This window comes from Rattus norvegicus, chromosome 13 (genome assembly GCF_036323735.1).
Source record: "Rattus norvegicus strain BN/NHsdMcwi chromosome 13, GRCr8, whole genome shotgun sequence".
Lineage (NCBI taxonomy): Eukaryota > Metazoa > Chordata > Mammalia > Rodentia > Muridae > Rattus > Rattus norvegicus.
In genome coordinates, this window is record NC_086031.1 from 88836388 (window position 1) to 88850537 (window position 14150).

The 14150-nt window shown below is 37.9% G+C and overlaps 1 protein-coding gene and 1 pseudogene across 1 annotated transcript; both read left to right on the forward strand.

Annotated features, from left to right (window-relative positions):
* Positions 1829-3007, forward strand: Or10l2-ps1 (olfactory receptor family 10 subfamily L member 2, pseudogene 1; annotated as a pseudogene).
* On the forward strand, positions 12134-13063 carry Or10x1 (olfactory receptor family 10 subfamily X member 1). Its single transcript, NM_001000086.1, has one exon. It carries the CDS (start codon positions 12134-12136, stop codon positions 13061-13063), a length of 930 nt encoding a protein of 309 aa, NP_001000086.1.
* The last annotated feature ends 1087 nt before the right edge of the window (positions 13064-14150 follow it).

Below are 14150 nucleotides of genomic sequence, written 5' to 3' on the forward strand. Positions count from 1 at the left end.
TTAATCTCAGCCGTCCTACACAGATCACAGCTGTCTTTCGCTCTTCATATTTATGCAGTGAAGTGAAAAATCAATAAACATTTGAAGAATTTGGGGACATGCAGACTCCATAAATACTACTTGTCAAATGTTTTGACTTGCGAGACAGGAAAAGTAGCTTTGTATAATAAAAAATTGAATATATTAATTATAAAGACAGGCATCATGTTGTGGTAGTCAGGGGAGGATGAGATTAAATAGATCAGAGTTACTAAAGAATAGACACAGTGATTTTGCAGCCTTTGTCTCTTTTTCAATGATGATTTAAATATTCAGGAAATGTGCATGACTGCCTGTATTAGGTATCGATATCATCCCACATGTTCTTACCATTACTAAGCCTGAGAATCCTAAGGCATTCTTTTTTGAAACTTTTTGAATATTGCATATATCCAAAATATGCATGAGGTCTGATTATTGTCTTCCCCATTTTTACATTCTAACTCCCCACACATAGATCCCAACCCTCTCCCTCATCTTTCTTTGTTGATAGTCCACTAAATCCAGTTAGAGCTTGCACATTGTCTGAGTATTCCCACTGGACATGGAAAACCTACCAGTGGCCAAATACTCACTAAAGAAGGAATTTTCCCTCTTCCAGAAATTATTTACTGCCAATGGTTAGTCAGAATGTAATCAGATCTAGAAATCATGATCTCTATATGTGCTGGGATTTAAATCTTCTGCAGGTGTGAGACCATGACTGTGGTTATCATATAATGTTCATAAGGCAGGAAACTAAAGCATTCTTCCCACCATTCAGTTCTTGCATTGTTCCTGCTTCCTCTTCCGTGATATATCCTGAGTCTTGATGGTGCAGCAACAGAAGTATATAAATCCCATTTATGGCTGAGTTATTATGAGATAACTATTTTCAAATTGAATGCTTGGGCATTTTCTTCATGTTTCCTTCCTCACAGAGCATTGAAAACAAAGCAAGTTTTAAGACATTTCTTTAATAATTTTAGATCTAGATATCTTCTTCAATATGAAAAATTACTTCAGGTTTCTCTAACAGTTATAAGCCATTGCCTATGTTTATTCTTCAAACTACTTATAAACCGCTCTTGGTCTTTTCTCTGTGAATATTTGCAGGCCATTTGTTATTGAAGGGTGTCTGTGTTAGACCTAACTCTGTCCCTTTATCCTTCAGCAGGTTCTTTTATTTTATATTATGATTTTCATGTTTATGTGTATGAGTTTTCACATATATGTATAGGTGGTCATGTATGGACATGCACATGATTGGACACACACAGGAAGGGCCAAAGCTGACATTGAGTGTCTTCCTCATTCTCTAGTCCATTGACCAAGGTAGAGTCTCTGCTGGGGTGAGACACTGCCAGTTCCAAAAAGCCTGGCTAGTCAATTGCCTCAGTGATCCTTCTCTGCATCTTGAGAGCTGCGATGAAAGCTTCCCAGATTTTATTTTGGTGCTAGATTTTGAACTACAGTGCTTGTGCTTGTTCAGCAAATGTGCTATCAACTGAGAAATTTCCTCTGGCTACAGACTCATTTAGTATATGTCAGTGTGGAGTCTTATTCAAATGTGGCTCAGCTAATGTATCTGAAGCTCGTTCAACTGAATACCAATTGGAGTATTTCACCAATATTAAATTACCAGCTAACAAAATGTTTTAAATAGGCCAGAATGATTCCTCTGGACATAATCATATCATTAGTAATGAGTTCCTGAAGAAATGAATAATTAGGAAATCGAATCATCTACATACTTGGCTAATTTTTGCTAAACTTAATAGAAAATTGATTGTGTGTTGTAATATTATGATCCATTGTATTCACACCATGCATTTCATTTGAATATATTAAAGAAAGAAAGATTGAAGATTTATTTGTTCTTTTGTTTTCACATTTCAAGAACCAAGGGAATGGTGATCAACCAAATAATCGTGAAGAAATTCATTCTCGTAGGTTTTTTCAGCTTACCCACATGTACAGACCTTCCCCTTTTGGTCTTCTTTTGCCTACATACGGTTCACTCTTGAAGGCAACCTGGCCATCACGGGTTTGACTTGGGTGACAGATCTCTCCATGCCCTTATTTGCATCTTCCTCAGTTACTATCCTTCTCTGAGATCTACTATACCCTGACTATCATCCCCAAGATGTTGGTGAATTTGCTGGACAAGGAGGGCCACATTTCAGTCACAGGCTGTGGCTTTCAGATGTGTTTCTTCCTGGGCCTTTGTGGAACATACTATATCCTTCTCACCTTGATGGGGTATGACTGCTTCCTGGGCATCTGCAACCCTCTGAGGTATGCTCTTCTGATGACCAATGTTGCCTCTGCTTGGGTTGGAGGATTCTTGACCCATTTTTATACAGCTGGCACTAGTATCCATGGTGTCTTTCCACATACTTAAGCTCATCAGACACTTCTGCCATATGAAGGCAGTTACTGTACTGCATAGACAGTCACATAACAGAATTCAGTGGATCACCAGTATCAATGCTGGACCTGGTGAGTACAATCTTATTCATCTTCTTGACAAGTGTCAAGAAGGGGTTTTTTGGGGACCTTCTTGCTCAGACTCTTAACTTATGTGTTTGTCCTTTCTTGTGTCCTCAAATTTTCTCCAGCTGAGAATAAGCAAAAGGCATTTTCCACCTGTGCCTCACATCTCACTGCGGTCATCATCCGCTTTCGTTTTGCATCTGTTGTTTTATGAAGCCAGAAGCCTCAAGAAGAAATGACACACTCACAGCTCTTCCATATACCATAATTACCCCATTCCTCAGTCCTATCGAATTTAACCTCAGAAATAAGGATATGAAAGATGCTCTTAGAAAGATCATGATAAAGACAGTTACATTAAAGAATAATATCGGGCTATTTCTGCTGTTCTAATAAACTGATTGACTTCCCATACGAGTCTATGGAGCCTTTGCTCTGTGACCTCTATGGAAAGGTGAGATCAATGGGCACATGACTGACACTTTCACCCAATCTGCCCTAGATGTTTTCTAGGCTTGGTCAGGAAATTTTCCAATTTATCTTCTTTCAACTACCATGAGAAGAACCCCACACACAATATGAAGATTCTGCCAACTTTGGGGCATCCTGTGTGACTCATAAAGAAGGAAAGAGCAGAAGGGAGAACATCAGTGTGACTGCCGGACTGAGAGATGACATGAATGCTAAATATTTCTGGAAAGTTTGTAATATATCTAGTTGAACTTAGCTGTTTCTAACAGGAAATACATATTGAAAAACAAGCACATCTTTGTGAAAATGTGAGTATATGCATCTATACACACAAAAGACACTTTCTAAAATACTGCCATCATACTAATCAATGGTTACTAACATTTTTATGCATTTTAACAATATTTTATGAATTACTTTAGAATTTCCAGTTTATTACAGTGATTTTTTGATCATTCTCTCCTCCATTGCTATTTTTTAACAATAACTATTTAATACTGTTGCCTCAAAAGGAGCTCTACCTTTGGAGAATAGGGGAAACCATTCAACACTTCACATGTAAATAAGCCATATACAAGTATTTACACAGTTTATGATTTGAGGAAAGTTGATCATATATAAGGAAAAATTTTGTAGTCTCTATGGTGACAATATTGAAAAGCAAATGTGAACTGGTAATTATGTAATTAAGATATTTGACCAAGAGGCAGGAGTGGTGAATGGTGGAGGAGCACCCTCATAGAGGAGAGGGGAGACAGGGGATGGGATGGGGGGTTGTGAAGGGGTAACAGGGAAGGGGGATGTCATTTGAATTATAAATAAATAGAATAATTAATGAAAAGGTATTTGACCAAAATGCACTTAATAATTTTAACAAAGTAAACTGTAAAAAGGAAAAAAGAGGAAAGTAACATCCAATTTTTTTAATTCCAACATAAAAACAGAAACATTGTACAACTGACATGACAGAAGAATAGTAATAGATCTTAATAACTCAGAAAACTCTATATTATTAAAATTTTTCCTTAGTTTGTTTTTTGTGTCAAACTCTGTGACTCCAATGAAAGGAAGATTTGCATGTGTGTGTGTGTGTGTGTGTGTGTGTGTGTGTGTGTGTGTCTGTGTGTGTTTGCACACGTACACACACGCACATGTTGGAATGTATGTAAACTGGGGAATGGTGCGTGAAAATTTACATGAACATTATTTGAGTAATTTTAATTCTAGGTTTATGTAACATGTTTATGAAGATAAATCAAATGATAGGTTAAAATAGTCACACATACGAGTTTATTAACATTACTACTTGTATTGCCTCTCTTAGTTTAAATGCATCATGTTTGGGACATATCTATAGCCAAAATGTCTATTGTCTTTAACCTGTATGTCTTAGTTAAGATTTGACTGCTGTAAAGAGGCAACATGACCAAGACAAGGTTCAGAGGTAGGATCACAGTAGCACCCAGGCAGGTAATGGTGCAGGAGGAGCTGAGAGTTCAACATCCTATTCTGAAGGCAGAGGACTGGCATCCTCCAGCATAAAAAGAAGCTCTGAAAGCCCAGCCCCACAAGGACACACTTCCTCCAACAAGGCTAGACCTCCAAATAGTGCCACTCCCTAGGCCAAAGATATTTAAATCACCACACTGCAAAAATTTTTAAAATAGCAAGTATGTTCCTTTTCTTTTTCTTTTCTTTTTTTTAAGTAGGATATTTCATTTATTTACATTTCAATGTTATCCTCTTTCCTGGTTTCCCCTTGTAAACCTCCTTTCCATCTCACCTTACCCTGCTCCTCCCACCACCCACCCACTCCTGCCTCACCACCCTAGCATTCCTCTACACTGGGGCATCAATTTCACAGGACCAAGGGCCTCCCCTTCCATTGATGTCAGATAAGAGCCCTTCAGCATCTTCAGTCCTTTCCCTGATGCCTCCATTGGGGTCTCCACTCCATTCTCTGCTCTCCTGCAGTTCCCATTGGTGCCTGGGGTGTCTGAGAGTCTGAGAACCTGATGGCCTTTTGCAGGCCCTGGGGATCCCCGAATCAGCTCTGGCTGTCCCACCCCAGGAGCAGTGTCCCACAGCTTCCCTATAGCATGACACTCACCTGGCAAGGCAGAAGCGTGGGGTCATGTCTGTTAGTGTTGTTGTTTTTCAGGCCTTTTTAAATCAGCCATATTAGTGAGGTATCATAGTTACAGCTTCCCTATCATTTCTAGGAGACACAATATCAAAACACATTTCCTGGACTTCTGGTTCTTATAATCTTTCGCCTCCTTCTTCAGTAAAGTTCCCTGAGCCTTAGGAGCAGGAGTTAGATTGTAGATCTATCCACTGGGGCTGCCTCAAAATCATATACACAAAATCAACATGAAAGAAACTTAGCAGGTTGCATTTATATATTTCTGTGTTCATATAAACATATGTAACAATGTAACTGAAGGAACAAGAGGCTGTGAATTTGAAAGATAAGTGAAGGTGGGAAGGGAAAATACTCAAATATGATTGCATCTAATTACAGCCATGTATTATTTGAAAAGGACCATAAAAATAGACACAGTAGGAAAAAAAACAGCATCTTCAACAAATAGTGCTGAGAAAACTGGATGCCTACATTTAGAATAAAGCATTTAGAGCCACATAATACAAGAGTCAACTCCAAATGATTCAAAAATCTCAAAGTGAAACTTGAACATTGAAATGATAGAAGAAAACATGACCAGTACATACAAGGTACAGGAGTAGAAAGTGACTTCTGAATTGGACCAAATTTGCTGAAGCCAGAATTTAACAAATGGTGTTCCAAATTTTCTGTACAACAGTGGAAACAATCTATTTAGTAAAGAGGATGTCCACAGAGTGGGTGACAATCTTTACCTGCTAGTCATCCAAAAGAGGATTAATATTCAGAATATAAAAAAGAACTCAAAACACTAAGAATCAAGAAAACAAATGACTCGATTAAATGGGAGAGCTGTTTACCTGAAAAAATAAAGGTTCTCAAAGAAATAAAAAATTATATAAGAAATAAAAATGACTGGAATATTTGTTTAAATGTGTTCAGCATCCTTAGCAATACTGGAAATTCCAGTTAAAAGTACTTATCAATTACATCTTGATCAAATCACAGTGACTAAGATCAGGAAAACATTTAACAATCAGTGCTGGTGAGGATGCCAGGCAAGGTCATCACGTGTTCATTCATTTATGGCACTAACCTGGTACAGCCATTGTGGAACTCAGTGTGAGTTCTGAAAAAAAGTGAAAACTAGATCTATTATATGAACAAATTACATGTCTACCTGCCCTATTCCCAAAGAACTCAACATCCTAAACAGAGATAGTTCAGCCATGCTCATTGCTACTCTCCACAATAGCAGGAAATGGATGCAGCCTAGATATCTTTCAACTGATAAACAGATGATTAACATGTGTACATACACTTTTATTTACATTAGCCACTCAAATGGACATTTAGTAGAGACATACTGTAAAATTTTCATGTAACTAACAAATGTTGATGCTGAATGTCCTTTCAAGGGCTTACATTCTGTAACTGGTTTTAAAGTCCTGTCATAAAGTTTGGTTTAAGGCAGTGTCTTCACCAATGAAAGTGAACTAAATGCTCATTAGTATTCTCAACTTTATTTAGGCTTCCTGCCAAAACAAAATTTAGAAAGCAGCAGAATTTTTTTACGTATATGATGAATTCTGCATACCCCAAACCCCCAAGGATTTGCAGAGGTCGAATGTTACACAAAGCCCTATAACTAATGAGATCAAATTATAAAGTTGAGAAAAAAGTTTTCTTATTTCTCTGATGAAAGACAACAGGGATTGCCCAGGCTCTCCAAACCAGAACCACAAAACCTCAAGAGGTGAGGAACCTCAACATTTAATAATAATCATACAATATCTCACAATTGCAGATAAAAGGCTCTGCCTACTGTCATTTAGTGTTTGGTGAGGCATAAGCCCAGCCTATTTAATCTCATATCACATAAATCTTGAGCCATGGGAGAATAAATCTACACACACTAGGAAAACCTTGATCTTGCTGATTGCACAAATTGAAATAGAAAATTTGTAGTCACTTTCTTATGTCACTAAACAATCAGTAATAAAAGTAAGAGTCGGAATCCTTAGGGCAATGATTTTTGTGACTTGATTCTTATTTCGAGTGAAGAACAATGAGTACTTCTACAAATGCCAAGAAAAATACCTCTCAGAATTCGCCAGTAGCAGTGACATCCTTTGTAACCTAATGAAGCAACAAGGTAGGAAAATTTCCAAATCCTGTGACTTCGCTCTTTTATTAATAATGACCTGCATTCACTCATTCAACATTTCTCTTTAAAGTTTGAAGAAGTATATGGCTCTTTTATTAAAACCTGATACATAAAAATGGGCACAAGTTGATTAACTTCAGAGAGTTGAAAATAAATTGGGATCCAATAGCCTCCTCCTAATTCTACAGCTAGAGTACAGGAATAGTTTGAAGGACAAACTGTGGTATGATGTTCATCCAGCAAAAGTCCATCACAACGTAAAGTGCAGATAAGGAAAAGCTCGTTATGAATGCATATTGATTTTTGTTTCCATTGCAGAGTATTCCAACATGCTTCTTTTCTTTTCAGCTATTTTTAACCTTATTTTTTAAATATTAAGACTTTATTTTCATTTTCTTTATATGGTGTGCATGTGTGTGTGCATGTGCATATGTGTGTTTATACCATGGCTATGCAGCTAACCCAAAGGAATCCAGAAGACATCTGATCCCCTGGAGCAATAGTTACAGGCATTTTCAAGCTCTTTGACATGAATGATAGGAACAGGAATGGAACTATGGAAGAGCAGCAAATGCTCATAAGTACTAAGCAGTCTCTCAAGCCATGGTGTAAAAAAGAGAAAGGAGTTTACACTGTAGAGCTTTCTTCTGTCCATCCTATCCTGGAATTCACTGTAGTGCCTAGGCTAGCTTTGAACTCACATAACCCTCTTGAATCACTTTCCTGAGGGCTATGACTACAGACAATTACATACTATCATGCCTGTATTTTCATCTCAAAATACATCCAAAATAAAGATGGCCTTATAAACAACACCCACTCTGTAAATGCGTTATAGAACAAAGTTATACATGTTGAATGAAATCTAACATTTACTTGTATATATGATGTTATAGAGAAATCACAAGGTTTGTTTTAAAGATAGAAGAAACTAAACCAGCTTCTTGTTTTGTAAGTGTGGTTTATTTGTATTGTTGAAACAATACCTAAAACCTTTGAATTTAGAATACTTAGAATTGAATTTATTGTAGAGTTGCTGTAAAGTGAAAGCATAAGTGCTTTGGTGTATAAGATAGATGGAATAAATATGTAAGAAATGTCCCATCTATTGTTGGAAGAAATGTTTCCGTGTTTTAGGGAAAATGGAAGGGCTCTAGTAGGACTTAATTATCCTTGGGAGAGTGGGACAAAACCCCTGAATACTACAGAAAATTAATCAGGGAGAAAATAGAACAATTACTTCAAAGCAAACTTTGAAATCAGGAAGACTGAGGGTGAAGTCAATATTAAGGAGGTTTACAATAAATAACTCACAAGGAAGACCCTCATTTCCAAAAGGAGAAAAAGAATCCCAGTATCATAACCTTAGCCAAACAAAATGAAATGGGTAGTTACATAGACTAACATACTGAGGTAAGGAGACTAAACAAAAGTGGAAGGACAAAGCAAGGAAAATTTCAGCATGCTGGCCATGAAAGCCAGGGAGTGAGGAATGATCAAAGCAGGTATAAGAGGGCAGAAGAATCAACGAAACAGAAGGGTTTGTATATGAAGACAATGGAATGAAAGAAAGCTGTAAGGTGAGTCCACAGGGTTGTACATTCTCGCTGCAACTGTTTATATGTTTACAGTATTTTCTATGCCTCTTCTGACAATAGCAAGACAGATTCTTCCATAAAATCTAAATGTAACCTGAGCTAAATCTAAGCACTATGGAAATCCTGTTACTTTACATGTTCAAAACTCATGTAGTGTAAAAGTAAAAAAGACAGTATTTTTAGATTAGTCACTTTCTGGTCCTTAACTTATAGGTATAACACTTATTGGGAATTCTTGTCTTCTTTTTAAATTATTGTTGTTTTCTGCTAATTTATGTCAGCTTACATTATTATAATGGCTCCCCTTCTAGGTCCTGCCTCATACCTCCTACCCCCATTTCTACCTACTCTCCTTTTCAGAGAAGGGTTAGACTCTCTTGGGTGTCTACTCCCCACTCTGGCACATCAAGTCACTGCAGGACGAACTATATCCTCTCTCACTGAAGCCAGACAAGTTGACCCAGTTAGGGGAACAGAATCTACAAGCAGACAGGCAACAGAGTCAGGGACAGCCCATGCTCCAGTTGCCAAGAGAACCCAATGAAGATAAGGCTGCACATCTGCTTTGTATGACAGGGGGCAAAGGGCTAGGTCCTGCTCAGGCTTGCTCTTTGGTTGGCAGTTCAGTCTCTGGGTACATCCAAGGGTCCAGGTTAGTTTATTCTATTGATCTTCCTGTGAAATCTCTATATGCTTCACACCCCTCAACCTTTCTTTCAACTTTTCCACAAGGCTCTCTGAGCTTCATCTGATGAACCACCATCATCTCACAAGGACACTTGTTCAACTATGTTCTTGAATACTTAAAGTGTCACCTTGACAATCACCTTGGAGAGTACAGGCATAGTGATCATGGTCACATTCTTGAGGGAGAAAACAATGTGGAGAAACAATGTGATTCCAGTTGCAAATGTGCCACTTCCTAGACATAATTATTTTCAAAGTAAGTTAATCTCAGCTGTCTTACATGGATCACAGCTGTCTTATGCTCCTCATATTTATGCAATGAAGTAAAAAATGGGTAAACATTTGAAAGAGTTTGGAGAAATATAGGCTTTGTAAATGGTAGTTATCAAATATGTTGACATATGAGACAGGAAAAATAGCTCTTCCTACCAGTAAGCTGAATATATTAATTATATAGACAAGCGTCATGTTGTGGAAGTTGGGGAAATGAGAATAAATAGACGAAGTGTTACTAAAGAATTCACATGAAAACTTCACAGCATTTGTCTTTGGGTGATTAGCTTGCCATTTAAAAATAAGCATCATGTCAGTCGCGTCCTGTTTTAAGCTTACATACAGATTCTTTCTTTACTAATCTTAGACCTCTAGCTAACTCCCATGAATCCTAAGAATCCTGGGGCATTCTAATCTCTATTCACATGTCCCCTTAGAGTATACAAAGGGAAGTGTGTGTGTGTGTGTGTGTGTGTGTGTGTGTGTGTGTGTGTGTGTGTGTTTCTTTTAATGTTTTAGGACCTGGATGTCTTCCTCAAGTAGGAATGCTGATTTCAGGTTTCTCCAACAAATTTAAACAATTATCCAAGCCTAGTCCTAAAATTTCTAGAAATCAAGTTTCAGTCTTTACTTCACAGACCTAACACTATATAATATGTTGGAATGGCTGTGTTAGACTACTTTGGTGTTTTTTAATATTCTTCTTGATTTTGGTTAACGTGACACAGATCTACATGTATCTCAGAAGAGAAAACCTTGACTGAGCCTCATAAAACTGACCTGTAGGCAAATCTGTTAGGCATTTTCTTTTTTAATTAGTTAATTAATTAACATCACAAATGCTGTCCCCTTTGTGGTCCCCCCTTACAGACTCCCTCTCTTATTCCCCCTCCCCTTCTTCTCAGAGAGGGTGCCGCACCACCACCACCTGACTATTCCCCTATTCTGACACATCAAGACTCTGGCACAACTCTACTACTGAAGCCAAACAACCCAGTCATAGAGACTGAGCTCTATGTCTGCTACATATGTGGTAGGGGCCTCATTTCAACCTGTGTATAGCCTTTGATTGGTAGCTCAATCTCTGAGCTCTCAGGCTTGCATATTAGTTCACTGTGTTGTCTTCTTGTTGGGCTCCCATCACAGGACCTTCAATCCTTCCCTCAACACTCCCATAAGAGTCCCTGACTTCAATCCAATGTAGGGCTGTGAGTACCTACATCTGTTTCAGTCAGCTGCTTGGTAGAGGCTATTGGAGTCCATGTATGCTAGGCGCCTGTCAGCAAGCATAACAGAGCTTTGTTAATAGTGTCATGGATTGGTGTTTGCATATGAGATGGGTTTCAAGTTGGGCTGTTTATTGGTTGGCCATTTCTTCAGTCAGTGTTCCTTCATTGTTTCTGCATTTCTATTAGAACAAATTTTGGTTTGAAAGTTCCATGGGTGGTTTGGTGTTCTTATCCCTCTACTGAGGGTCCTGCCAAGCTATAAGAGGTTGTCATTTCAGGTTCTATGTCACCAGTGTTGGGCATCTTGGCTAAGGTCACCTGCATTGATTCTTGAGAACCTCCCTCATCCTTAGGTCTTTTGGATTTCCCAGATATGCACCCCCAACCTCATACCTCAACAGCCCCAGATTTTCATTCATTCTCCTGACCCTCTGTGCCTGTCTCCTGTTTCTTACCTCACTTGATCTTATGGGCCCCTGTCTCTCCTCTTCCCTCTTCCAAGAATGAAACTAATAAATGTTATAAGCAAAATGGATTTAACAGAGCCTTTCACACAAAAACAAAAGTTTTCTTGTTTCTCTGTTAAGTTTCAGTTTCAATGACCTGTGCATTGGTTACATATTAAAGTCCCTCACTATTATTATGTGGTATTCAATGTGTTATTTGAGCTTCAGTAAAGTTGCATGAATTTGGATGCCTTTGTATTTAGAGAATAGATGTTAAGGATTAAGATACCATATTGATGGGCCAGAAGGTCAGGAGAAGTCAACCATGCATAGCATTAAGGTACTCAACATTTGTAAGTCAACATTTGTAAGTTCACAATAAATAAACTTTCTGGTGACATAAGTCACAATTAAGATATTGTTGAATAAATGAATGCATAACCGGAAAAATCACATCTTCTATATACATGGCTAAGTTTTGTCAAACTGAATGGAAAACTGATTGGGTGTTGTAATCTCATAATCTGTTGCATTCATATCATGCAATTAATTTGAATATATGAAAGAACAAGCAGGATTGAAGGTTTATTTGTTTTTTTCACATTACAGGAAAACAGGCAATGATGATCAACCAAACAATCCTGAAGGAATTCATTCTTGTAGGCTTCTCTGTTTACCCACATGTACAGACCTGTCTCTTTGTGGTCTTCCTTTGCCTGTATATAGTCACGCTTGCCGGCAACCTGACCATCATGGGTTTGACATGGGTGGAAAGATCTCTCCACACCCCTATGTACTTCTTTCTCAGTGCACTCTCCTTCTCTGAGACCTGCTATACCCTGACTATCATCCCCAAGATGCTGGTGGATCTGCTGGACAAGGACAGCCACATTTCAGTCACAGGCTGTGGCTTGCAGATGTGTTTCTTCCTGGGCCTTGGTGGAACGCATTGTATCCTTCTTACAGTGATGGGGTATGACCGTTTCTTGGCCATCTGCAACCCGCTCAGATATCCTCTTCTGATGACCAATGTTGCATGTGGACAACTTGTGGCCTCTGCTTGGGTTGGAGGCTTTTTTATTTCTCTAATCGAAACAACACTGATATTCAGGGTGCCTTTCTGCATACCTAACCTCATCAGACACTTTTTCTGCCATATGAGGGCAGTTCTGAGGCTGTCATGCACAGACAGTAACTTCACAGAATTCACTGTAACACTGATGTCAGTGTCTGGTTTACTTGGTACATTCTTGCTCATCCTCCTGACCTATGTGTTCATCCTTTCTTCTGTCCTCAAGATCCCTTCAGCTGAGGGCAAACAAAAGGCATTTTCCACCTGTGCCTCACACCTCACTGTGGTCATCATCCACTTTGGTTTTGCATCTGTTGTTTATCTGAAGCCAGAAAACTCTGGGGGAGATGACACACTCATAGCTGTTCCATATACTGTCATTACCCCTTTCCTCAGTCCCATCATATTCACACTCAGGAATAAGGATATAAAAAATGCTTTCAGAAAGATCACGAGGAAGACAATAGTCTTGAAAACATAATTTTATATTATTATTGCTAATATTTTATTTCTCCATTCATCACTGGACCATTTGTTATGTCACCTCTGTATAATGGCTTAAATATAGGAACATGTAACTGCAGTTTCACCTGTCTTTCCCACACATTTTGTATGCTTGTTCAGGAAAGTTATACAATCACTTTATTACCCTTTGTTCTGCTGAAATGGGGATTCTGCCAATCAATTTCTGGGTCTCCTGCATCACTCACAAGTGAAAAACAAAATAAAGTAATATCATGAGCAGTAATGTAAATGTTACATGATTTCTTTGTTATTCACTGATTTAAATATTAAAGTTTTCTGTCATAGATTGTAATACTTTTGGTTAGACCTTCTAGTAGAAATACTATTTTTGGCAGGAGGTCTATGTTGTAAATCCCAATAACCAGTTATTTGTATAAACATAGATATACATAATATGCACACACTCACAACCACACAGAACCACATGTTAAGTATTCACAACACACTGATGAATCATTAATAAATATCTTAATAGTACCTTATTCATGACTCTGACATTACTTTACTTCTAAATACTAACTTCTAAGTCTAGAAGAACTCTTTAAGATATTCCAGTGGATAAATAAGGTACCAAAACCTGTGGGATCTGTGATTTGTAGAAAGTTTGATATTAGAAGTGTATTTCTTTATTCTCTATAGCAAGGATATTCAAATGCAATTGCTGTAATATTGATATATTTGACTGCCAAATAGCATTTTTGATAATTTATGTTAGGTAAACAATATATAAAGCATTTAATTATAGGTAAAAAGCTAGTGTTAAATGTTTATGCTACCAGGAATAAAAGAGAAACACTGAACAAATTATGCAACAGAAGATCAGTGAGAGATCTTACAATCTGGGCATAAAAAGCTAGACAATTCCTTGAAAATGTTTCTCATTTTTCTTTCAGTTAAATAAACATGATCTCTATTAAAGGTATAAATTATGCATGAACACATGGTACATATATGAGATTTTTCAGTCTGGTGAAGTGGGTGGAGTGAGAACATCCTTTTTCAGATGGGGGAGGGCAAGGAGGAGGTATGGGATCAGGAACATC